Source organism: Triturus cristatus, chromosome 1_2 (assembly GCF_964204655.1).
Source record: "Triturus cristatus chromosome 1_2, aTriCri1.1, whole genome shotgun sequence".
NCBI classification, from domain to species: Eukaryota; Metazoa; Chordata; class Amphibia; order Caudata; family Salamandridae; genus Triturus; species Triturus cristatus.
This window is the reverse complement of record NC_140580.1, coordinates 756,238,986-756,264,494: the sequence shown is the minus strand read 5'-3', so window position 1 is coordinate 756,264,494 and position 25,509 is coordinate 756,238,986. Positions and strand designations below refer to the sequence as shown.

General features: G+C 46.4%; 1 protein-coding gene across 2 annotated transcripts in view; it reads right to left on the bottom strand.

Annotated features, from left to right (window-relative positions):
- The window catches only part of PAOX (polyamine oxidase), a 382,337-nt gene that overhangs the window by 349,366 nt on the left and 7,462 nt on the right, over positions 1–25,509 (bottom strand). For both annotated transcript variants that reach the window (XM_085608703.1, XM_085608704.1), the window contains exon 2: positions 6,668–6,833. In XM_085608703.1, the coding sequence (XP_085464829.1) occupies positions 6,668–6,833 (166 nt within the window). The remainder of the gene's footprint in view (positions 1–6,667; positions 6,834–25,509) is intronic.

The following is a 25,509-nucleotide window of genomic DNA, read 5'->3' as shown; positions in this document are numbered from 1 at the left end:
GCTGCCGCCGCTGAGAGCCCGTCTGAACCTGAACCCTTGAACCTTTCACTGGGTCCGTGTGGGCCGCTGCAGCTAAGAGAGAGGGATGCTGCCACTGAGTGCCCGCACCCTTGACAACGTTTGCACCAACGTGAGTCGTCCTGTGGGCCGCCGCAGCTAAGAGAGAGCTGCTGCCGCTGAGTGCCCGCACCCTTTGCCACTTTGCACCATCGTGAGTTGTCCTGTGGGCCACCGCAACTAAGAAAGAGCTGCTGCTGCTGAGTGCCCGCATCCTTGTCAACTTTGGCATCATCGTGATTTGTCCTGTGGGCCGCCACAACTAACAGAGAGCTGCTGCCGCTAGGTGCCCGCACCTTGTTCACCCTTGTTGAGGATTGTTGCTATCGTCTCGTGGGCCGCCGCAGCTAAGAGAGCTGCTGCCGCTGTGAGCCCACCACGGAGCTGCATGACGAGAGTCATCGCCACCACCAGCCGGGCCACCGCAGCCGCATTCTGCTGCCGCTGAGAGCACGCCTGTCCCCGAGAGTCCAAATCATTGTGGGTGCACGCTACAGACCTCTACAGCCCGGACTTGTGGTCGCTGGGAGTCCACCTGTCATCATCTTCGCTTCTTCGAGAAGCTGCGTGCTGTGTCCCCTTTCACCGACAGGTATCTGGTGCACAACGGGTCGTGTAGGCCCCGCCCTTGAACTTAGTCAGTGTCAAGTTCCAGTGAATACGTAACTACTTTTGGGAGTCCCTACGGGTTGACGTAAATTGTAGTTGTTGAAACGCTTTGAGAATTTCGAGTTAAACTGTTAGATAAAGACATTATTTTTCTATACCTACCTGAGTTGTGTCCTTTTGTGGTGTCGCTGCTGCCTTATTGTACGTGGTCCTAAATGCTTCACACACTGCCTCTGAGATAGGCCTAACTGCTCGTGCTACGTTACCACGGGGTTGAGCAGGGGTTGTCAAAGGGGGTAGCCCGCTTGCCCTGACTTAGGAAGAAGGGGCCCTATTTGGACATTGGCGCCTGCCATTGCCAACTGGAGACCCCCATTTCTAACATGGAGTAAAATACTTACAGGGCCAGTTGTATCATCATCTGCTCGCACTTGTGCACAGTGATCAGAACGGCTTTATCCCACACCACAAATCGTGGTCAATATCCGTAGACTCTTCCAACTCATGGGAGAGATGTTGGAGGAGTACGCTTGGGCAGCCTTGGTCCTTTCGGTAGACAAACATAAAGGCCTTTGACACACTGGGCTGGACAAACCTGCAGGAAGTGATGAGGTAGATGAATCTGGACCTGCGTTCGTGCAGCTAGGTCGCCCTCCTATATGCGGATACCTGGGCTCCTGACCGAGTGGGAGGTGGCATCTCGGAGTCCTTTGGGGTGCACCGGGGTATGCAGTAGGGATGCCCCTTCTCCTTGATGCTATTTGCTTTTGCAGAGGAACTCTTTGCTAGTATAATGAGGATTGAGGGTATGCCTTGGGGGATACCACTGCATAATAAAGTGCATGCAGTGTCCCAGAACGCCGATGACATGCTGATTTACCTCCGACACCCTGGCTTGGGAATATAGCGGTGCATGTCCTACTGGAAGACTTGGCTGAAGCTTTAGGACTTATGACCAACTGGGAGAAGACATATGCATTTCCTTTGTTCCTGGGTTTGGACAAACTCGCCACGTTTCGTGATGTTACACCAGTTTCAATAGGGGCGGACCCAGTTCAAATACCTCGGAATGCGGGTGTTTCACGAGGACGACACCAGGGAAGCGAACCTGGGATCTGTTCTCTGGGGACTCAGAGGAATTGTGAAATTCTGGCAGGCCCTTAAACTCCCAGTTATGGCAAGGGTAGCCCTTACTAAGATGGCGATCCTCCCACAGGTTTTATATTATTTCATCAACCTCCCGATTTTGATCCCCTGGAGTTGGTTTCAGGCCCCTCAGCACCGTGATCCGGGAATTAATCTTCAATAATGGATGGAACTGGGTGTCCCTTGCCATTACCTTGGCCTACTAAAAGTGGAGGTCCCGGTGCCCCGACATGGAAAAGTACTTTCTGTCGGCAGAGTTACAGTGGTTGGCGAGATGGCTGGCTGGCAGGATGTGCGGGACCTGGGGAAATTTGCCGAGCCCTGGATCAGGTGTGCCCTTGTGGCTTGGTTACTGGGGTGGATTCCGAAGGGGGCCCTCACCATTCGAGACTCCTGACCTTTGCAGTGAGATGTTGTAAGGCCCTGGCAGTGAGACTGTAACAGTGGCTAGAGGCGGGCATGGAAACTGTGGGGAGTGTTACGTGCAGGGTATGCTACGCACACTGGACTCACTAGTGAAGGAGGAGGGACCTAACTGGGAATCAGTTCCTCACATACGGGGCAACAGAGGCGGCCATGAGGGAACTCTGGCTGGGAGTCAGACGGAGCCCCGGACCCATATGTTTCTGCAGGAATGCATGACCTTTGGTCATGGGAGCAGTATGATCTCATGGCTTTATAAGTCAGTGGTGGAAATGTCTCAGAAGAACTTCCTTGCAGGCGCTAATGGTGGGAGGCGGTGCTAGGTAGGAGGCGACAAGGCAAGGAGTGGAGGATGGCCTTGGAACAGTTTCAAAAGGTTTGGCGAAATACCTGTTTCAAATACACACAATTAAATTACATACACACCACTTACCTGACTCCCCACCAAATAAATATTATGAGGCAGAAGTGATCTAGGGGACAATGGTTTCTTACACATGGTTTGGAACTGTCCTGTGGTCAGGCGTTTCTGGCACTCAGCAGCCACCGACGTGGAGCGTACACTGAACAGGAGGGATAATGGTAACCTGGAGATCTGCCTTTGGGTGGTTAACCACAGAATGAGTGACGCAAGGTGAGGGACCAATTTCTAGACTTAGCAATGGCACTGGTGAAGCAGGAAATTATTTTCCATTTGCGGTCGGGGGAGGGCCCGCCGCATACTTGCTGGCGCTCAGTCATGGAGCTAAGGGCCAGGACGGAGGCCGCAGCACTCGAGGGATAGAGAGAGATGCGGGTGAGGAGGCAACCTCTGGCTGGAGGTCTTTCTGACAAACAATGAGGACGGGACTCCAGCCCATGACCCTGCTGACAGCAGGGCATGTGGGAGGCAGGGACCTGGGAGGCTGGGACCCAGTGCTCCTTCTGTCACAGCCTGGGTGGCTGCACTGCAAGCATTCCCTGGCAGAGTACTGATGTTGCCCCCCCTCCCCACCCCCGCCCCCTCCATGGCCATACTTATGGTCCCAATGCTTTAGAAAAAGTACATTTTTAAAAAATAATTTTTGTTAAAACAACAGTTTTGAGGTATTTTATTCTTCTATGCACTTTGTAGGTCTGGTGCATTGTTAAAGGTGCACAAAAACAATTTAGAGAACGTCTGTGGTAGATAAAGCACAAACTAGTGTCTATGTAGTAACAACATCCAATCTTAATTTTATTTGTTAAGCATCTAAAATACAATAAGGCGGCTTTGCTGCAACAGGCAAAATAAACTTCAGGCTACCTCACCCTCAATTCCATTGTGACTCAAAACACGCAAACAGCGATGGGATGGTTTGGAATGCTACTCTGAGACATTGGCAATTGTTAGACTATTAACAAGCATTTCTCTATCTCCTTTTATGTGCTTGATGTTACGTTCCAAGTGGCCATGTGATTGTCGAGATGTAGGTCCCATCGACAATGTGCAACCGTAATCAAGCTGCACCTGATTGAAGTGGCCCAAATGAGCCAAAACTTGTCTTGGGTTTTTGTGTTCTGGTACGGAAAGGATCTGGTAAGGTCTTTAGTGCTGCACAGTTCATAGTGGAGTAGTACCAACGCTGATTTGCACGTACCTGAAGCTAGTCTAATGGGGCATGGTGGGCAAAAACAAAAACCAATTGGTTAGCATGCTACCCTGAGCAATCGCAAGTGGTTAAACCATTTGCAAGCCTTCCTCCCATCACCTTTGTATGTTTAGTTGTAGGAAGCCATCCAAGCATCAATAACAAACAAAAAGAGTCTAGCATTGCTGGGGTCAGTGAATGTTGGTAATGAAAAAAAAAGTGTAAAGAGAAAAGTGCATGAAACCAAAAGTGGATTTGAGGGATGCGAGTGGGACAGTATAGAGATACAAATTAGAGAGCAGAGGACAGGACCAGCCCGTGTGGTACACCAAACGTCAATGCAGCAATAGAGATATAACTTTTACAGGATTCTGAAAACGAATGACAGTAAAACAGGAAGAGAAACATGAAAGACCAGAACCCAAATTAATCGAAGGACAAATTAGCAGAGTGACCGAAAGTATCAAAAGATGCAGAAAACCCAGTAAGACTAAGAAGAGAGTTTGTTAAGATCGTGAAGAACATAGAAACTGGAAGAAGAGCAGTCTCAGTGAATTGGCCAGAGGAAAGAAAAGTCGATCAATGTTGAAAAGGCTTGTGTATCAATTTAACTGGACAGGAAAGTTAAGGGGTCAAGGAGAGCAGATGGAACTCTTATTATTAGCGACTCCACAGAATAAACACAAATGTTAGCAAGGGAAAGGGAGCGAATGATATTTATAGGACATTAGCATTAAATCACATTTGGCAATTTCTAATAATAAAGTATTAAATAAAAGCAATTTTGTTGAGGTGGTTCCCAGTGTCTAATAATACAGATGTTGGGGGAAAAAATAACTTAAGTACATATAAACAATGTGGTGTTTGTGGGTACTGTCTCCATGTGTGTGACAAGTCTAGGCAAACAGTTAGAAATGAGCTTTGGCATTTTATATAGCACTTTAAAACTATGCTAGATTGTTTAACAGCAGTCAAAATGGCATTGGTGTTACTAGGAGAGATGCAACTCTAAAACATTTCACTGTATATGGTTCTTGTGATTAAAACTGGTTGGTTTTGGAAGATGTAACTTGGTCCTAAATAACAAGCCCTTCAAATGAGTGCATACTTTTTTCTTAAAATGTCGATGGCTGTAGCGTTTATGAGTAACTATCGCTATAAAATAGGACAATGCTTTAGGTCACCGAGGATACACAGACGAAAGAAGATGATGACTCAACTATCAAAGGCAAATGCCTCAGTGTTTCTTTTGGCTCCCATTCTACTCTCTTCTCACGCAAGTTGAGGAAAAACTAAAATATTAGGAGCTCCCATGCCTTCAAACTCTGTTCAGGAAATACTAGTCCCTGTGGAAGAGGTTGAGGCCCAGACTGGTGAGGCCAGTGTGAATGAGGAAACGCTGATCTCTTCAAATACAATTGGTAAGAAGGAGCAAAGTGGTGACACAAACAGCAACAAGGCCTTTGACAAATTTGGGGAGAAGGCTTGCAGCAGCCTCTTATGGTGAAATCCACGCATCACAGCACGGCAACCTTGATTATGACAAAACTGATCTTTTACATCCGGCTTACTGTCAAAGCCAAGGATATAACAGCTTGACCTAGTTAAACAGTCATAACAGCTTCACCCCAACACTTCTGACATTAAGGGATGCAAAAAGTACCCTTAATGGTTACTACAGTACTCCTCCCCCCCCCCCGCCCCCCACCCCCAAAGACAAGCTAGCTTACACAACGGGCCCAACAGAGTACAGCCACAGATCATGGGGGTCACAGGCTACCTTCTTCTTCAGCAGAAGGTATGCCTCCCTAATACTGTAAGCAGTGTCATAAAATGAAAATACAGAGTTAAATCTACAGACAAATGTACAACTTTGGCAAACAAACTTGAAAGTCGGGGGGTAAATCCTCAAAAAACTGGGCGGCAAAACCCATTAAGTGTTCAGAGATCCACTCAGCACAAGTAGGCAAAAAGGAATGGAGACTGTCAAAAACTGCCAGTCAGAGGCATGCTAGGATATGAAAGCTGCTGGCTCCTTACAGGAACAGTGCACATCTTCAGCTTCTCTATATATTCTGCCTGCCTACACCTTATCCAACTTTCCACCTTTGAACTCCAGGTTAGCCTATACAGCAGTATGGAGAGCGTGCACTTCTGTGCGATCATATGAGTATACATGTAAATCTGGAACCTTACCAGCCACCTGGTAGCTTATCAGTGTGGAGGATGACATCTCGTCCTGACACAGAAGCCAGAAAATGTTTCTGTTGGTCAGTCATATCAGAAGCTTTTTCTGTGTTTTTTAATTCTTGAGGTGAGAGGGGAAAGCTTTACAGGCAGCCCAATACGCTTTTCCTGTCATCTTTTAGGCGCAGCATGCCTTGCGCTCTGACATCAGAGAGAGCGAAAGGTAAACCGTTCAGAGGACCAGAGCGTTTAGGCTGCGGCTGCTTTTGCTGAGATCAATGCTAGAGGCATAGGTCAGCTGTCCAAGCACTGATCACCACAGGAGAGAGAATGCTTTATGTAACAAGAATCGCATGAGGTGCTACGTCTTGGGGAAATTAATAAAGTGTGTTATAAAAAAAATCACTGGGTTACTTTAAAGTTTTTGATGTTCTCTTGTAGTTTGCATTGTTCATATCTTTAACTTTACTGCATGATGAACTTTGAAATTATAAATGAAATGGTCTTTGCTAGTTCCTACTATGAGGTCGAAAAAAATGTTTTCCTTTGAAAAGTTTTTTTTCTTTCGTTATATCCTTTCATTTCCTTTTTGCACAAACCTGATGATTATGGATAGATAGAATAAATTGCCTCACCAAACAGTGTACTCCAGATCCTGCCACCAGGCCGGTCATTTGCTTCCAAGATCTTCACATTTCTTAAACCGTGCCTGTAGAGACGCTCTGCAGCACCGATCCCCGAAATCCCACCGCCAATAATCACAATAACTGGTTCAGACTTTGGCAGATCCATTGGTGTGACCTGGAATGGATGGTATCAGCGTGGTTAAAAGGTTATTCACTACACTTGGAAACTAATGTACACATGCTTTAACGCTGTTGGGACGGAAAAGTCCTCTGCATTGTAATAGACTGGTACGCCTGCCCTGACTGCTCAACTGTACTGTTGTCTGGATCCCTAGTGCTGATCTTCTGTTGTCACAAGCACACACATATAATGCCATGTGCGCCATGGCATAATCCTTTCTCATGGATTGCAGTCTTGTTGGACTGGGAGGGGTGCCCAAAGCGCTGACCTCTTAGTGGTGGAAGGCTACTGCCTTCACCAGGAGTTAAGCAGTACAAGCATGGTGATGGCAGCACACTGTGTAGTGATCAGTAGCAGGGCTCGAAAAATCCACTCGCTGCTCGCATTTAGGAGTCAAACTCAATAATGACTAGCTATTTTTAGGTCCTACTCGTGCTTTCTGGTGAGTAGGAAGACAAACTGACACTTGACCTTTGCCTCTGAAAGCAGAGAAAATGTGACAAGATAGAAAGATTTAAAGGCATCTTTATTGCTCACAAAGTGAATGAGCAATAAAAATGCTTTTAAATCTTGTTAACCTGTCCAGGTCCTTTTTAATACCAGCTCACTCACCTTTTTTCTAGTTCCACTACTGTGTGCTTAAACTCACCCCTTGGCCTACATCAGTTGGATGTAAAGTGCTGCACAATGCAGGAGGGTTGACTATGCGTTGGTTGTATAAGGGCCTGAGAAGTGTACAGTGCAGGTATAAAGCAGTGCTGCGCAGTATGTGCATGCTGAATGCATGTATTGGGTGTATGTATACCTGCGAGGAGTATATAACATGAGAGATGTACTGCTGTGCAGTGTTTACGCGGTGAATGCTTGTATGTCTACTTGTGAGAAGTACAATAAATGAAGGGTGAAGTGTTTGTTTAGCACGAGCATGGTGAATGTGTGTGCAAGCAAAGTGTGTGCACCTATTAGTCATTGCTCGTGTGCAGATTCCAGTCGATGACCTCCGTGTGCCAGGTGAGGGCAACCGCGAAGATGGACGTGAACGGTGTACCATCAGGGGCGAGTGAAGCCTGTGCGGTGCCAGTTGCTGCAACCCTGCATGCCAGGAAGGGCGGCCATGAAATTATACAAGGACCGAAGCCTCTGCGGAGCCTAGCGACGACCCCACAATATTCAAGGAGAGGCCGCAGTCACTCAGACTATAGTGTGGTGAGGGGTGGGACCTTGGGTGGTAGTGTTACATCAAACCTATATGCCATGAGGGGCTACCGATACCAAAGTTCATGTGAGGAGCCTGCATGCAGGGTGCTGTTCCACCTCCCACACGCACCAGACTATCCGAAGGACCAAACCATAGTGAGGGTCTGTGGTAGGGTCACTCGCTAAGACACTGCAAGCTTCCTCGCTGCTGCAGTGGTTAAGAAGTGTTACAGGCCTATCGGATTGAGGGGGACTTGCTGCTACGGGCTCTGCAGCGCCAAGACACTTTTGACTACTTTGCTAGGAATCGCAGTGGAATTTTGAGTTTAGGCCCACCAGTAAGCATTCCCTGGATGCGGCCACCAGTATATGGGGAATACCCTCTACCACATTACGAAGAGCAGGTAGGCCAGGGATTGCTAGCAAAACACTTGAGCCCTGATCTCAAGGGTAAATGTATTATTGCCTCTATCTGACGTAATATTGCTTTCAATGAGTAGTGTTAGAAATAAAGCATTTCTTTTTTGTATAAGAATTAGTATTTGTCTCAACACTGTTTTATTGACATTGCTGTGCGCTCTTTGGGTTATGAGTTGTGCTCACTATCCTGTATTCACAACTCCCCTCTGAGAGAGCCTTGGACTGCGTGTTCATAGTTGCAACAGAGAGTCAAGAGCAGAAGGTGTACTCGGCCCAGTTGCTCTTAGGATCCATAGTAGGTCGATCTCCAGGACATCAGGAGTAAACGGCCTCAACCCCCACAGTTGGGCCCTGTAACCCCAGCGTGCCCTGTGGCCCTCTGAAAGGGGTTCTGACAGTTGATGGCAAGTAGTGGGGTGCCTAACGTTTAGCAGCCTGAAGACAGAATTGGCATTGCTCATTTCCAATTTGTGCCAGTAGTGCAATAACACCCATTTTTTTCTTTTATGCACAAAGGTAACACGCATTGACAATGGAAAACAAAGGTTTGGGAATTGCTCTCAGCACCTTGTCCACAAATCAGATGTAGGAGCAGAGGGTGGAGAATAAACAGAAGTAGGGACAGAAAGGTCCTTGCTAATTTCATTAGGGATCAGTTTGATATACTGGGTGAAAGGGATGAGGATGTAGTTGACGGAACCATGGTAAAAACCCAAGAAGAGAGCCCTGAAGACTTAGGCTCTATGGTCCCTTAGCACAAATTAGGAGGCACACATACCAAGTATGCCTCCTAATGTATTTTCAAGAGTTTCACCAAGACACCCACCATCCTAGTTTCTAGAATACCTCAGGTGCGTACATCAACTCGAATTTCTAGGTTACCACTGCCTCCACTTTCAGGAATAAATCCCTTGAGTGGGTTGAGTCTAGCAGAGACCCTGAGCTTGCAGTGGGCAATTCAAAAAGCTACGGCTGATGAGAAAGACAGCTAGCTCACGGGGAACAACAGGAGAGAAGGCGGAGAAACAGGAGGAATGGGCCCGGGAAGAGAAATTATGAGCGGGAGTAGAAACCGAAGGAAAGGGAGGAGAAACAAAAGGAAAAGGAAAAAGAGTTGGAATGGGAAAGGATAGCCTTTAAAAGAGAGAAACTTAGGATGGCACCACTGACAACCAATGTTCCCTCAAATTTCTTTCCTCTAAGTGCGGCAACAGAGTTGTTCTGTGCACTGTAGCTAAGGCTGCGTGTGCTGAAGACAAGCAACAACTTAATAAGCAAGCATGTGCGGAATGCAAGCTACCAAAATTAGCGTCTTAAGGTGCCATGGTCCCTAATGCAAACAAGAAAAAAATGCTCCCCTTACCTCTGGGTTGGTACTAAAGGGGCACAGTGGGCTTCTTGCACCCCTGACCATGGATGCCAAAGCATTGTTTGCCCTAATTGGTCTACCTACAATTCCTCTCTATTTGATATCTCCATGTCACTCTTATCTCCCCCTTGCACCTTTCCTTAATGCTATCCACTACCACTCAACCTCTCTCTCTTGTCCTTATCTCCTTCCTCCTTTTTTTGTTTTTGCTTCTCTCCTTGCTCCTCCTTAGCTTCCCATGTTTTCTTTCTCTATTTCTGTTCAGCTGTACTTCTCCCTCACCCTGTCCCCTCTCTTCAATTTACGTCCTCCTCTTCTCTCTCCCACAGACTCCTTCTAATCTCCGTTTGCTCTCATGCCAACCTTACTCTATAAAATCTATATCTTGAATATGCTTCTCTCTCACACACCTCATTCGCTTTCTTGTCTCGGACCTCCTTCTGTTCACCTCTTGGTCTACCTATCCCTTTTTGGTTGTTTTATCATCCTTTTCTTCTCTTTTCCTTTCTCTCCCTGTTTTCTTTCCTTTCTACATTGAACTCCACTTTCTTTTCCGTCCATATCTTGCTTATTCACATGTCCCTTTTTCTATCTTGCTTCCATAGCTTATCCTCTCCATATATGCCTCCTTTTCGCTCTACACTCGCATCTCTTCTCTCTCTCTCCAAAACCTTCTTTCCTCTCCATATTTCTATTATTTTTCTCTTTTCTTATGCAGCACTTTTTCTTTCCTTCTAATACCCATACTTATCTTTTCTCCTTTTCTCTACTCTCCTATCTTACTTTCCATTCTGTCTTTACTATCTCCTTGTTCATTTTTCTAACGCCGTCTCTCCTCTTCCTTTAGTCTCTCTACTTCATATTGCAATCTTGCCCCTCCATTCTTTCCCTCCTTAATATCTTGCCTCAACAGGTGCCCTCCTCCTTCTAATCTCATTCTATCCACCTCAATTTAATCTCATCTTTCTGTTTTTCTTCCTTTCTGCTGCCTTTTCACCTCATCCATCAGCTTCCACCATGTCTCCTTCTCCTCTTTTCTACTGTATGTCAAGCTCCTGCACAAGGCATTGAATGAATGTTTGGCCTCTGCCCCACTGTTTCCTTTATTTTTAGTTTCACCAGTGCCTGCCTGGGACCGGTTTCATTCTCTGTTTGAACGACTCTCCCAGAGGAAGAGATCACACAGAGCTAAACTCAGGGGGACACTTCAGAAAATTCTTAGCAAAATCAGGGCAGTCCTTGGCTGCTTGTGTTCTGGTTCAGGGAGAACTTGGTCTGGCAGTTTGGCTGGACTACTCCTATTGGAGCAGGGTCAAGACTGATTTGCATATGGCTGGTTCCAAACTAAGTTGGCATGGTTGGCAAAAGAACGATGGGTTGGAATGCTACCCCAAGTGATTGCCAGTGGTTGGACACGGATGAGAGCAAAACTATTATGTCTCCTTGAGGCAGACATAGCAGTGGAGCAAATGTTAAGTCTCCATATTCTTCAAACTTTGCATGTGTGTTGCACTGTACTGCACACATATAATGGGACAAGTCATGAAGGATATTTTTGCTACTAGAAGGATCCCCTTCCAGTACAAAACCTATACTTGACAGAACCCTCACACCCTTGTACTAAGGTCAGGGCCGCTGGAATTATGCAAGGTCGTGGCATTTTTCCACATAACTATGGATTTGCCAAATGTGCCACATAATCCATCATCTACTTACTGTATGAGCTGCAGATTTTAAATTCATAAAATTGTTTGCAGCTTGAATGGATCGAAAGGTATTAAATCAGTGCCTACCTTTATTGCTGCGAAGTGGAAGATCCTTTGCAAAGGTTAACTGGTCACCTTTCTGTTGCTAATTGTTGTCTGTGGGTGTTAAATTGGGACTAACGAGGTGCAACATTTGCCCAGACAGTGTTAGCATGTGTGAAAATGCCAAAATAATATAGTAATACGATCACGAAATATGCCACATTGCACTGCATAATTTGCATTTTCTTGCCGCCTAATTCAACTCTGATGAATAATTTGGTCCTCTCCAGCTGCATAATTCCTGTGGCTCTGACTATGGTGCAAGGTACAGGTGGACGAGCCAACAAATTAACTGGGACAGCTGAGCCAAGGGTTGGCTCTAGCTCTTAAGAGCCCATGCACAACCCAAGCCTTGAAAATATGTGGCATGTCAATCATGAAGCACAAATCATGTAAGAATATGGTGTGTAGTTTTAACAGTATAAAAATTAAAATGTGGAATCGTTTCATCTTAGTCAGGGCCACTAGAATTATTTGATTTTGTGGCAGTGGCTTTTTTCTCATAATTATGGATTTGCCGTACTTGCCACAAAATTTATCATTTGCTGCATCACTTACAGATTTTGACAAAAAAAATCATTGCTTCTAGGGCAAACGGATCAAAGGTTACTGAAAATGTGGCCATATGTGTTTGCATGCAGTGGAAGGCGCTTAGCAAATGTTAGCTGGTCACCTTTCAGTAGATTATTTCTGCATTTGGTTGTTAAACTGGTAGTAATGAGGTGAAGTCTGTGCATACATAGTTTTATCATGTGTAAAAATGGCAAAACAATGAAGTACTAAAATAAAAAAAATGTACTGCATTATGCCGTGTAATTTGCCTTTTCTTGCCGCATAATTTAGTCAAACCTGCCGCATTATTTGGTGCTACTTTGCAGCATAATTCTTCTGGCCATGACCTTAGTACCTCAGATTGTGTGCTGAAGGATTTATTAAAAGTGAGTTTTTAAAAGGAACTGAGAAAAATCCTTAAAGGTTTTTTTTTTTTGTCGTTTTATGTAGCAAACACGGCCAAAAAGTATTGGAGCGCTTTACCTGACATTCAGACTGGAACATGTTTTCCCAGTGCCAAAGTCAGCAGCTCTGGCAGTAATTCTATACACTCACCCTTTCTTTGCCATGTGAAACACAATCGCACATGTTTATTTCACACTGCCTGTTGCTCGTCTCATAAAACACTCCAAACTTAAATGAAAGAAACAGCCCCTTTTGTCACAGATGCATTTGCTGGGCCTCCTTGTATGCCTGCCACTGAAAGAGATTAGGGGAGTTTTCACACCTCCGTTTATTCTCTATTATGTCTGGGAACGATGGGCGCGCTCCCTGCGAGAGTCTGTGCGCTCGGAGTTGAAAGGCTGCGCTCACGCGCAAGCGCACAGCCTACAGGTAACATAGCTGACAACTCCATCTCAGATAAGTGGCTTTACATTCAATACAGGCCAGGTAGGGGCCATGGTTCCAAAAGATCTGTATGTGGAAGGTCAGGATATTTGGGAACAATTTGTGAGCTTTAAAGTCACCTGTAAGGTGCAGGTCTTAATTGAAGTGCCTATGGCAGCTGCCTTAATGGGGCGTCACTAGAAGGGACAGCCATTATTGAGAGAATACCTGTGGCAGACCAGATGGTCTATGAGCAAATGAAGGAACCTCTGATTAAGAGGTTTGGATTGAAGCCAGCTCAATTCCTGCAGAGATTCTGTGACTTCAAGAGAGCAGATGGTGTTCCGTTTGAGACTTGGATTCATGGTGTATTGTGTGATTGCAACGAGAGGGTAAGAGGGATAGAGGCCAAGGAATTTAAGGCCCTTAACCAGCTGATAGTGACTGAGCAATTCAAAGGGGAGGGCTCTACTCCTCTGAAGCAATATCTGACGGAAAGGGATCCAACAAAACTTGCAGGGCTAAGTGAGAAGTGGTTAGCTAACAGGGTTCACAAAGGGCCAGAGCAGCATAGTTCCAAGCCAGCGGGGGAGAAGAACTGTCCACTGACTCGTTCTAAGCTGGAGGGTAAGGTCCAGGGTAATTCTCATGGGACCCAAGGAGGCCCAGGAAAGATGGTAATGGTAATAGTATATCCGGAAAGAAGCAGATGGGAAGGTAAGGAAATCCTTCGAAGTCCAAGTTGGTGCCTTACTTCAAGTGCCACCAGGTGAGACATTGTCAAGAGAAAGAGCTTGACCCAGCGACACCTGTTAAAGCAAGTATATTACACGTGGGGATAGCTACCTGAGAGAGACCGGCTGTGCTTAGACCAGTAGCTATGGGCATTTAGGAAAGGGACCCAGATGCTCTGAAGCACATTCATCCTAACACAATGGGATTTGAACAGGAACTTAGTATCCTTGGGAGAAAAGTGCCTGCACTGAGGGATACTGGAGCCTTCCGAACTAGGAGGCACCTTGAGCTTGAAGAGGTACACCCTGGAACCAAGGATACAGGTTTGGTAATCAGTGGAGAAGGCAATGAGTATCCAATTGCCAGAGTTAAGATTGGGCTCAGTGGCAAGGCAATGAGAAACTCACGAACAACAAAACCCCACTGCCAAACAGCTTATTTAAATAGTGCTATTCGTCACTGATACCTATGAACTAACATTTAGAAAAACCTGTCCCAACATTTGGGTCACACACCGAAACCGAAACGCGCGTCGGCGTTGGAGTTCTTGTGTTCTTCTGCCTCCCTCCAAGATTGTTCATACTTAACATTCAACTTTTGTGTGACTTTATTATATCAAAATGTTTTAAGTCACTGATGAAAATAATTGATTTTGTATACCACTACCCAGTGACTCAGGAAATTGTGGCTCTCCATTTCTACCAATCTTGTTGAGGGGCTAAATGCACACCAGATATAATTATTTCATTTTGCGTGTGGTGATTTGAGTGTATTTTAGAATAGGAGGATATGAATGAGTATGTACTGGTGTAGGTGAGTGGTATGTGTCTTCTTTTACCGGAGGTGCTGGTTTCATTTTTCAATTGTCATTCTTCGTTATTAACATGTATTATGTGATCTATTATAAATAAATTTGATATAAAGAATTTTTTCGACATAGTTGTTGATTTTGCTTCACTATGTATAGTTATATTTCTTACTTGTTTGTCTTGCCTCTGTGGGGAGACAGGTTTTTCTAAATGTTTGTTCATAGGTCTCAGTGACGAGTAGCACTATTTAAATAGCTGTTTGGCAGTGAGGTTTTGTTGTTCGTGAGTTTCTCATTGCTTTCCCCTGCGTCCCCTGCCAACTTATCATTCCAGGGGCACCCTTCTGTGTGATTAGCTCAGTGGCAAGGCGGCCATGATTAATGTCAGAGTAAAAGAAAAACAAGGAGCTGGGTGTTTCTTGGGCAATTATTTGATTGCCCCTGGCCTGGTGCCTGAACCAAAAGCCTTTATGGATTGGACATCTTCAGCTGTGTTAACCACAGCACAAGTTGCATATCAGTCTCAAAGTGGGCTCCAGATAATGGGAAGGATGAGGCTCCTGAAGTAGACCAGTTACTGGAGTCTGAGTCGCATCAGGAGCTACAGGGTTGGTTAGGTGCTTGGGACTTACCCGGGAAGATTTCCACAAGGCACAGGAGGCGTGCCATACAATTGTGGGACTTCAGAAGGAAGCCCAGGAGCAGGCCAGTCAAAGAGTGGTCGAACAACACTGTTGGCTGGGAGGATGGTCTTCTTTATAGTGAACAGGTAAATCCTGAGCCAGGGACTAGCAAGAGGATAGTGGTTCCATTTGTGCGTGGAACTTCCTGTTGCCACTGGCCCATGACGTGCCCTTAGCAGGACACCTGGGAATTAGAAAACCCAGGGTAGTTTCGGTCCTCTGTTCTACTGGCCAGGGATGTGCAGAGACAGAGAGAGGTTCTGTAGAACCTGTCCAACTTGTCAGTTGAGTAAGACTGGAGAGAGGACTAAGGCACCGTTTGTGCCTCTACCAGATTCACCAAAGGAGACGGGCTCACGCGTTCTTCTTTACTGATGCGTAGCGGCTGCACGCGTCCCTGGAATCATTCTTGCTGCCATTGTGCCGCATCTACGATACGACACACATCGGCGGTGTTTCCCTCGTGTTCCAAAGAACATTGTCTACACAGATTGCCATATCTGAAACAAGAAACAGATTAGCCCTTTTTGAAGACGGCCCTCCCCTCACTGGGTTTTCGGCTGGGATCCCATGCGAGTACCCTTTCCTCTACCTTCACTTCCCTGGAGAGCCCTATTATCTCTTTGACAGTCTAATCATCCCTCAGATGTCCCTGCATTGATTGGTCCTGAAGAGACCCCTCACAGCTAACAGGGTTGGAACGCAGTCTACAGTATTGAAAGCGAACCATTTACCGGTCTCAATTATTAGATCAGATGGCTGTGTTCATCTTGTACTAAACCAATAGTCGACTTTGGCATTATGGAAACCTGTTTTCTATGTTGCTAAATTTCACGCACAGTGTTATGAGTTCCATATTCACTTGGGGACACCACACACCTATATTGAATACTAGTGTAAATATGTATGCATATAAACATTCTGAACTTACTAGTATCACGCTGTATTTGGTCTCACATCTCTTTTTGACATCCTTCCTACCCCTACTCCTATTGCTATTGAGCACTGCAATATTGTGCATTGTCTCCAAATGTTTCCACAGGAACCGCTGTTTCTGGTTATAACCAAGTACCCTAAAGCTGTACCTCACTCACAATTGTTTTTACAGATGCTGACGGCAAATTCCCACATATAGGATATACATGCAAAGGCAGGGTCTGTGGAGCTGATATTTATAGTGATGTTATAAATCAAAGACAATACTGTCAATAGACAAGAAACACCACCTAGGCTGTCAGTTGTGCCCATGGATCCTGGCGATCATACAGGAACATGCAAGGCGGTAACAGCAAGGGTGCAGAACTAAATACACAGCCACATTAGACAAGGAGCTGCAAGGAGGAGAGCTTAACAAGAAAGAAGGGAAAACAAAGGGCACACTTGGCAAAAGGTAAGAAAGAAAACCCACAAGGATCCTGAAAGCTAGGACTACAGGAACAGGTAGACAGCAAGGTAGAAACTGGAACGAAAGGTAAATAGAAAAAAGGCACAGACCGGTAAAAGGTAAATACAGGAGAGAGAGACTACAAGGGTCCACTAAATCGTACTGGTTCAGGAATCAAGGTAGCACTGAATGAAGGCAGTGCTGGCTCGAGGAACAAGGAATTGGCTCTAGCTCAGAAATCAAGGAATCAAGGTACGGGAAAAGAAAGGGCACACTTGGCAGAAAACAGGTAACAAACATATAAGGGAGCTAGAAGCAACACAGTAGGCATAGTAAGACAGAAAACTAGGAACTGGAACAAAGGTAATGGGAAGCAAAGCAGGGACTGGGATATGGGAAACACAGGCTAGACACTTCAAGGGTGCACTAAACAGTACTGGTTCAGGAAACAAGGAATAACTAAGGCTCAGGATTCAAGGTAGCACTGAAGGCAGTGCTAGTTCAGCAACAAGGAATCAATGAATAACCATAGCTCAGAAACCATCACACTCCAAGGTCAAGGAGAGGCCCTTTAGTTTTGAACAGAGAGGTCTCAATCAGTCACTGACCTTGGAGTGTGATGTTTCTACCAGCTAGTTCTGGATAACTACAGAAACTGAAATCATAGACTACGCAATAGGAAAAAAGACACAATGCCCTGAGGAAGCCCCAGGGTTATGGGCCGATAGGTTATGTTATGTTATAAAGAACTTATAAAGCGCACGTACACCAAAAAGGTTTCATGGCGCTAAACTTGAGTGCCGTTAGCCGCGGGAGGACCTATGCATAAGCTTGCATAAATAGCCAGGTCTTAAGAGCCTTCCTAAAGCCTAGCAGGTTATCACAGCTCCTGATAGCTAAGGGTATGGAGTTCCAGAACTTAGGGGCAAGGTGGGAAAACATACGGCCCCCCTGACGTTTAAGCTTGAAGAGGGGGAGCTTCAGTAGATGCAGATGGGCAGAACGCAGGTAACGACGGGGAATATATTTAGAGATCATGCAGCTAACGAATTTAGGACTTCTGCAATATAATGCTTTGAATATCAGACAACCAGTCTTGAATGCAATACGTTGGACCATAGGGAGCCAGTGAAGTTTGAATAGCCAGGGACTGGCAAAATGCCAGTTAGGCTGTTTAAAGATAAGTCTTGCGGCCTGGTTCTGCACTAATTGGAGACGGTTCAGTAGGAACAGGGGCAGGCCAAGGTAAATGGAATTGGAAAAGTCAAGACGTGAAAGGACCAAGGCAATGACAACTTGAATAAGTGCGGAGTGAGAGAGTAAATGGGCGATCTTGCGAATTTTCCGCAATTGAAAGAAACAAGAGGAGACCACCGCGCCGACCTGTCCTTTAAGAGACAGGTCGGCGTCAATGGTATCCCCTAAGCTCTTCACGGTGGATGAGGGATTGGGGGGAGGGGGTCCTAGATCGACAGGCCAGTAGTGCTGGCCCCAAAGATTTTCACTATTCCCAGGCAGAACCAATTCAGTCTTGCCTGGGTTAAGTTTAAGGTGGTTGAGATCCATCCACCGTTGGATATGAATCATGGTGGCTTGGAATTCAGCAGCTGAGTCGGCTGAGTCCAAGGTGAACACTAGCTGAAGATCATCAGCATAGTTGAAAGTGGTAACCTTTCTATTTTTTAATGAGTGGATCAGTGGTTTGAGATATAAGTTGAATAGAAGTGGAGACAGGGACGAGCCCTGTGGCACCCTGCAGGAGGTGGCTAGCTTAGGGGCTGTGAAGAGACCGAGGCGAACCGCCTGAGTCCTGTTTTCGAGGAAGGATTTTATCCAGTTGAATGCAGGGCCCTGTATGCCGGCTAGCGTGACACGGTCCAACAGACTCTTATGGTCGACCGTGTCAAACGCGGCCGACAGATCTAGAAGCACCAGGGCCTGAGGGATATTCTTATCGGAGTTGGCTCTGAGTGTATCAAATGCTGCAAGGATCACCGATTCCGTAGAATGAGCAGGTCGGAAACCAGCTTGGCGGGCTCAAGATATTCTGATTGCTCAATGAAACAAGAGAGGCTGCCTGCCACATGAGTCTCCAATATTTTTGCCAGGAAAGGGAGGAGAGAGATAGGATGATAGTTCGATAGCTGTAAAGGGTCCGCCCCAGGCTTCTTCAGCAGAGGCACCACTATAGCGGTCTTAAAGGCAGTAGGAACCGAGCCTTGCGCTAGGCATTGATTAAGGAAGGGCAGCACATGCTGGGAGAAGTTAGAGAAAGCAAGACTCATAACTTGAGGGGGACAGCAGTCGTTCGGGGACCCAGATTTAACACGGGTTATTAAGTCCTCAAATAACCGCTGGCAGATGACCGGGAAATGGGATAAAGTTGCAGAGTTAGCGGGACAGCTAGCTACGGGTACTGTAGAGAGACTAGTAGAGATGCTGGCTTTGATGATGGAGATTTTTTCCTGAAAATAAGAGTTCAGGGAATCACATAGCTCTTGAGTCGGAGACTGACTGGGGAGTGTTCTCTCAGAGTTACATAAGTCATTTACAATCATGAAAATTTCTTTTGATTTATTCTGCGCATTGAGAATTCTAGCTGAGAAGTAAGCTGCCTTTGTCTCTAGTATTGCTTTTTTATATTCTTTACGAGCCTGTATAAACAGTAATTTGTCTGCTGGGGAGTATCCGGACCTCCATTTCCTCTCTTTTTGGCGGAGCATAAGTTTTAGTTTGTTTAGTTCCGCTGAAAACCATTTATGAGCGTCCGAATGACGGGCGCGAGAGAATTTGGTGAGGGGGGCATGAGTATTGGAGGCCAGCAGTAACCTGTTAGAGATGTTTTTTCCATAATATGGACATCGGGGTTGAAAACGGCGGCAGAGCTGGCTAGCGTGTTAACGAAGTCTGATTCGTTGAGTGTCCTCCATTTCCTAGTCACTCCTCCTAAGACTGGGGAGGTTTTGGGCCTAATGGTTATGGAAGCCGTGAATTTGAGTAGGTGATGGTCGGACCAGATGCATGGTGAAATTATAGGCACTGATAAAATGACATTGGACGACCAAATTTGGTCCAGGATGTGTCCCTTTTCATGGATGGGAGCTAGTACATGTTGATTCATGTTTAAGTTTAAGAGCAGCTCTGAAAGTTCTTTGGCATGAGGACCGCCCCGGGCGTCCTGAAACCAGTAATTCAGATCTCCTATGAGTAGAACGTTGGCGTAGTTGGTAACAAGGTTAGCCATTTGTTCGCTAAGTAATGCGGGAAAAGTAGGCATAGCCTGGGGAGGGCGATACAACAGCACAAAGACAAAGGAACCATCATTGGTATCGAGTTTGAGAACAAGGTTCTCAACATCCTGGAGGACAAGGGGGGTAAGGTTAGTAACCTTGAAGTTTTTGTTAATGATGGCAGCCACCCCACCACCGCTCTTTCCTGAGAACCGGTTGGCGTGCAAGATGTAGTAATCCGCGGGGAGAGCTGCCAAGATGTCAGGGGCAGAGTCCTCGGTAAGCCAGGTTTCGGTGACCAGAAGAATATCTGTTTTTTTATAGCTGCAAGGGGTTTTGGGGAGGGAAAAATGGGAGGGGGTAGAGTGGCGAAGTCGCTAGGTATTTTAGAGATGTTATTTTCGGTTATTTTTTTGTGAGCAGTAGGGTTAAGAGGGAAGAAGGTGTCAGCTAATGATCTGAGTTCTGCGGATGAGTATTTAATGGTAGTGATATTGATTGTGGCCCCTGGGCCCGTCTGGGCGCGGACAGGCGCAGACGGGTTTGCCTTTGGCGCGCCTTTGGCGCACCGACGGCGCGCCCGCTGCGCGCGTCCGCTGCGCTCCCGCGCTACAGTGTTCATTTAAAGGCTAAGCCCCGCCTCAGCTCCTCCTCCTGCCGGCCAATTGGGTAAGGCCGAGGGGTGGAGAGGTGCAGGGGAAACGAGCACAGGTACGTTTCCTGGTGTAATTACAATATTCTAAGTAGCGCGATATACAACAATTTCAATTTAAAAAGCTTTGCACAGTAAAAAGTTTAAAAAGACGCTGATAGCGGGGGTCCGCGCGGCAGCAACAGCAAGTCTGCCCGCTCCCGCGCTACAGTGTTCTTTAAAGGCTAAGCCCCGCCTCAGCTCCTCCTCCTGCCGATTGGGTAAGGCCGAGGGGTGGAGAGGTGCAGGGGAAGCGAGCAACGAGCACAGGTACGTTTCCTGGTGTAATTACAATTTTCTATGTAGCGCGATATACAACAATTTCAATTTAAAAAAATTTGCACAGTAAAAAGTTTAAAAAGACGCTGATAGCGGGGGTCCGCGCGGCAGCAACAGCAAGTCTGCCCGCTCCCGCGCTACAGTGTTCTTTAAAGGCTAAGCCCCGCCTCAGCTCCTCCTCCTGCCGGCCGATTGGGTAAGGCCGAGGGGTGGAGAGGTGCAGGGGAAGCGAGCAACGAGCACAGGTACGTTTCCTGGTGTAATTACAATTTTCTATGTAGCGCGATATACAACAATTTCAATTTAAAAAGCTTTGCACAGTAAAAAGTTTAAAAAGACGCTGATAGCGGGGGTCCGCGTGACTTGAATTGTAAACAAGTGTGAGTCTGGAATGCAGATAGGAGAGTGCGGGGAAGATGCACTTGCAGCTGGGCCAGAGGAGGCAAGAAACCAGAGCCCGGCCTGGCTCTGGCTCTGGCTACTACCGGCCAATACTCGTTAAAGCGGGGGTGGTGCAGTGGGCTCTTAACTGCGATTCCATAGCTGGGCAACGACGGAGGCCCCCAAGACAGTAGGTAACAACTCTGCTGAATTAGGTGTGCCTGGCTAGATGGGCGTGGGGGCCCGAATGTCTAAGTGAGAGGAGAGCAAGGCTCGCAAAGATCTAAAACAGCGAAAACTGCCCTTTGACGCCATCAAGGAGAAAGGTATGCCGCCTGGTGTTGAGGAGATTGAAGACTCCACTGGGCTGGGTGCGGAAATGGAGCAAGCTAGCGCTGAAGCACTCCTGACAGAACTGTGGAGTGGCTTCAGACCGCTGAATGGCAGGTTTGACGCGCTTGATCAAAGACTGCACAACATGCATGAGCATCTTGAGAGCCACGAGAGAAGACTAGACGTGGCAGAGAGCAGAGTGTCAGACTGAGAGGATGGGACAGCGCAAACAGCGATATGGGATGAAAAACTCGAGAAACAAGTCAAAACACTGGCTATGAAGAGTGAAGACCTGGCAGGAAAAACACCATGCGCATCCTTGGAGTGCCTGAATCCAAAAAACAGCGGACGCCTGGACCAGTTTGTAGAGAAGCTGCTGACAGAACTGTTTGGCACAAAATACTGTACATCCACATTCATCGTTGAGCATGCACATCGGGCAATGGGGCCGCGGCCAAATCTGGGCCTCCTGCCCCGGCCAATAATTGCAAGACTGCTTAACATCAGACATCAGGACGCTGTAGTGAGACTGGCGAGGGAAAAGGGCCCATTAACTTGGCAGGGATCTGCAGTATCCTTATTCCCTGATTTTACTGTACTAGTGCAGGAAGCACGACGAAAATAGGCAGAGGTGAAAGCTATGCCGCGCAACCTTGGAATATGGTAAGGAATGATTTACCCTGCCAGGCTACGGGTGGATGTCAACTGGAAAGTGCGCATGTGTGACAGTCCCACGGAGGTTCAATGTTTTTGCTTAACTTTTGCAGAGGTTCAGCAACAAAGCTGACGTGGGTCACTAGGAGGGGGTGGCAACCAGAAATTAATTTGAGTGCTCTACTGGCTAGCGGATAAAGCGGGGTGTGAAGGGCCTATGTGCCTGCATAACAAGAACATGATATTCCACTTCGGAGCTTGTAACTGATTAAAGGTGGGGCGTTTGGAAGGATGCACATAAGTGCCGCTGCGGTAAAACAACGTAATAACTTATGCTTCAAGATACGGGGGCTGATGTGGTGTTGCCACACCCCCAGTGATGTTCACTTTACTGATAATTGTGCACCATGGTTGGCATTGGCAGGTATTTCAACAGTTTGGGTTAATGTTTTGGGGATGTGCTAAGCGGACAGCAGCTCGGCAATGGGGGCGGGAGGGATCTAGCTAAAAGACAGGATATTTCGTTACTTGCAGTGCAACAGTGGCAAATACTGCCTAGGGGAAGGGAAATCCTTTAAAGAGTTATTTTCTCTTTGGATTTCCCTTCTCTTTTTGGAACTCATGAGCAGCAACATTGCTGTGGTGTCACCAGGGCTTTAAGTGGAAGATTTTTCAATATTATATACAAGCCATAGTTGCTGCTTATTTATCCTATGCAACTAACATTGACAAAGTCAATAGTCCTGATTGTAGGTATGATGTTACTTGTTGTATCACATATGTGGATGCAATGACAGAAACAGCAAAATACAAGTCGGGCGGCACACTATGCTAAACACAGATTTTTAGCTTACGCGTTTAAGCCACGCCCCTAATTACATGGGCCACACCCCTTTATGAGACCCCTCCAGTTGTTTCATCCCATTTAAAGCCCTGGCTATTCTGAAACGTAAAACGTTGCCCTTTCGGCATTTAAGTACAGTGTCAGATCCAGAAGGACAGCTATTGGGACACAGTATATTGCTGGTTAATGTATATGCACCCAATATTGACAATCCTGAATTATTTCGCAATTTTCAGACACATATCACATTAATAGACATGGACGTTATCCAACTGGGGGGAGACCTGAACATATTGCTGGATCCGTGGCTAGACAGCACTGCGAAGAGCCCAGTCACTAAATTACAGTCCAGCACAGTTTTGGCAGAAATGTGCGATCAGTACACACTGCAGGATGCATGGCTCCAGCTGCATCCAACAGACCTAGGTTACACTCACCATACGGCTCGGTACAACACATGGACTAGACTAGATTATTGGCTATTGTGGCGAACATTGACCCCCTGGCGGAATATCAGGAATCAGTAGAAAGAGAAGACCATTTTCTGGGGAAATATGCCACTGCTAGGAGGTACGGGGAGGGCTAAAGGACAGGCCGCACATTAGTGCGACTGCTACAGCCACCGCGCGGACAGTCTTACATTCCCAGGCTGCAAGGGCCAAAGGATGAATACAAAGCTGACACACCTGGCATTAACCAAGAACTGCTAAGAAACTACACTGACATGTACACTACAAGGTACTTGGGAAACAGTGAGGGAATCACAAACTACCTGGAAGAAATAGCAATGGTATGGCTTGTATCGGCCCAGCAACAGTTTTTAAGTGGGCCCTTCACGGTAGAGGAGCTCAAACAAGCAACAGAAGCCATGGCTGGAAACAAGGCCCCAGGATCAGATGGGTTCACTGGAGCTTTCTATAAGGCTTAAAAGAGTTATTGGCTCCACGCTTATTGGACGTGTATGCAGAAGCATTACAGGAGAGAGTCCTCCCCCATACGCTTCGGGAGGCTGAAATTGCATTAGTCCTTAAGCATGGTAAGGATCCATTAAAATGCGGGTCCTACAGGCCACTGTCATTGTTAAATTTTGACACTAAAATACTGGCAAAAATGGTAGTGACCAGGCTTGCGCTATTACTCGGGCAAATAAAATCACCAGCACAATTGAGGTTTGTCCCACACAGATCCACTGCACTGAATCTCCATACCTTTTTTGCGATCTTGCACAGAATAGCACCTGCAATGCCAGCAGTGGCGACACTGCTAGACATGGAAAATGCCTTTGATTCTCTTGAGTGGCCCTTTCTTTGGGGGATGCTGCGTAAATTGGGATGCCCGATGGAGTTTATATCACTGATCACCCTACTCTACACCCAGCCCACTGCACGCATCAGAGTTAATGGCACGATCACCTGCTCTTTCACTATAAAGAGAGGCACTAGGGAGGGTTGCCCATTGTCACCGCTCCTCTTTATTGTAGCAATGGACCCCCTAGTGAAGCAGCTTCTGGAAAAGCATCTACATAGAGGGCTGCAGTTTAAGTCGGGCCCAGTTTTGGTGACATTATATGCGGATGACTTCATACTCTATGTCAGGCATCATGCTAAAAACCTACCTCCTTTAATACATAAAAAACGCGGTTCAGCGAATTATCAGGGCTATATATTAACTGGCAGAAGTCGGTGGTTTTCCCTCTAACGAGGTGAAGGACCGTGAATGCGAGGGAAATCTGTTGACATGGTGCGACTCATTATTTATGGATCATCCTGCATAGTGGATAGGGACAGACACCAAATACTAAGGTTAAACTATGGCCCAGTAATAGATAAATTGGACACTAAAATAGATCGGCGGATCCGCTGCCGCTGTCAATGGCAGGACATATAGCCATAATAAAAAAATGTGTTCTACCCCAGCTGCTCTATCTTTTTAACAATATCTCTGTCCCCATCACTAATCAGTTTTTTGCCGGATTACGCACGCAACTGATGAGACTGGTCTGGGGCGGAAGGCAGCCGCGAAAAGGATGGGACACTTCGGTGCTCCTATACAAACAAGCATTTGCAATGCAATAGGTCTCGCATTTACGCGAGTTTAAGCTATTGGCATTGTAAATGACAATGGCAATAGCTTAAACTTGCGTAAATGCGAGACCTATTGCATTGCAAATGCTTGTTCTTCCTGTTACCCCTTCCACCCAGCCATTCCCGTAAAAAATCCAAGACCATCTCTTTAAAAACACAGCCCACAATAACTTGTCCCGCGTACTTGGCAGGTTGCTTGAACACTCGCCGAAGACCCACAGACTTCACCTCTTTCAGTACACCATTGTGCCATTTGACACCCCTCGCAATACCCTCCCGCCCACAACTATTTCCCTTATTGTATTGCACTGTACCTTGGCAAAGGGAGAAACCACCACCCATGTAGCAAACTTTGCTACATAAAATGAATAACTAAATGCAAATTGTGAC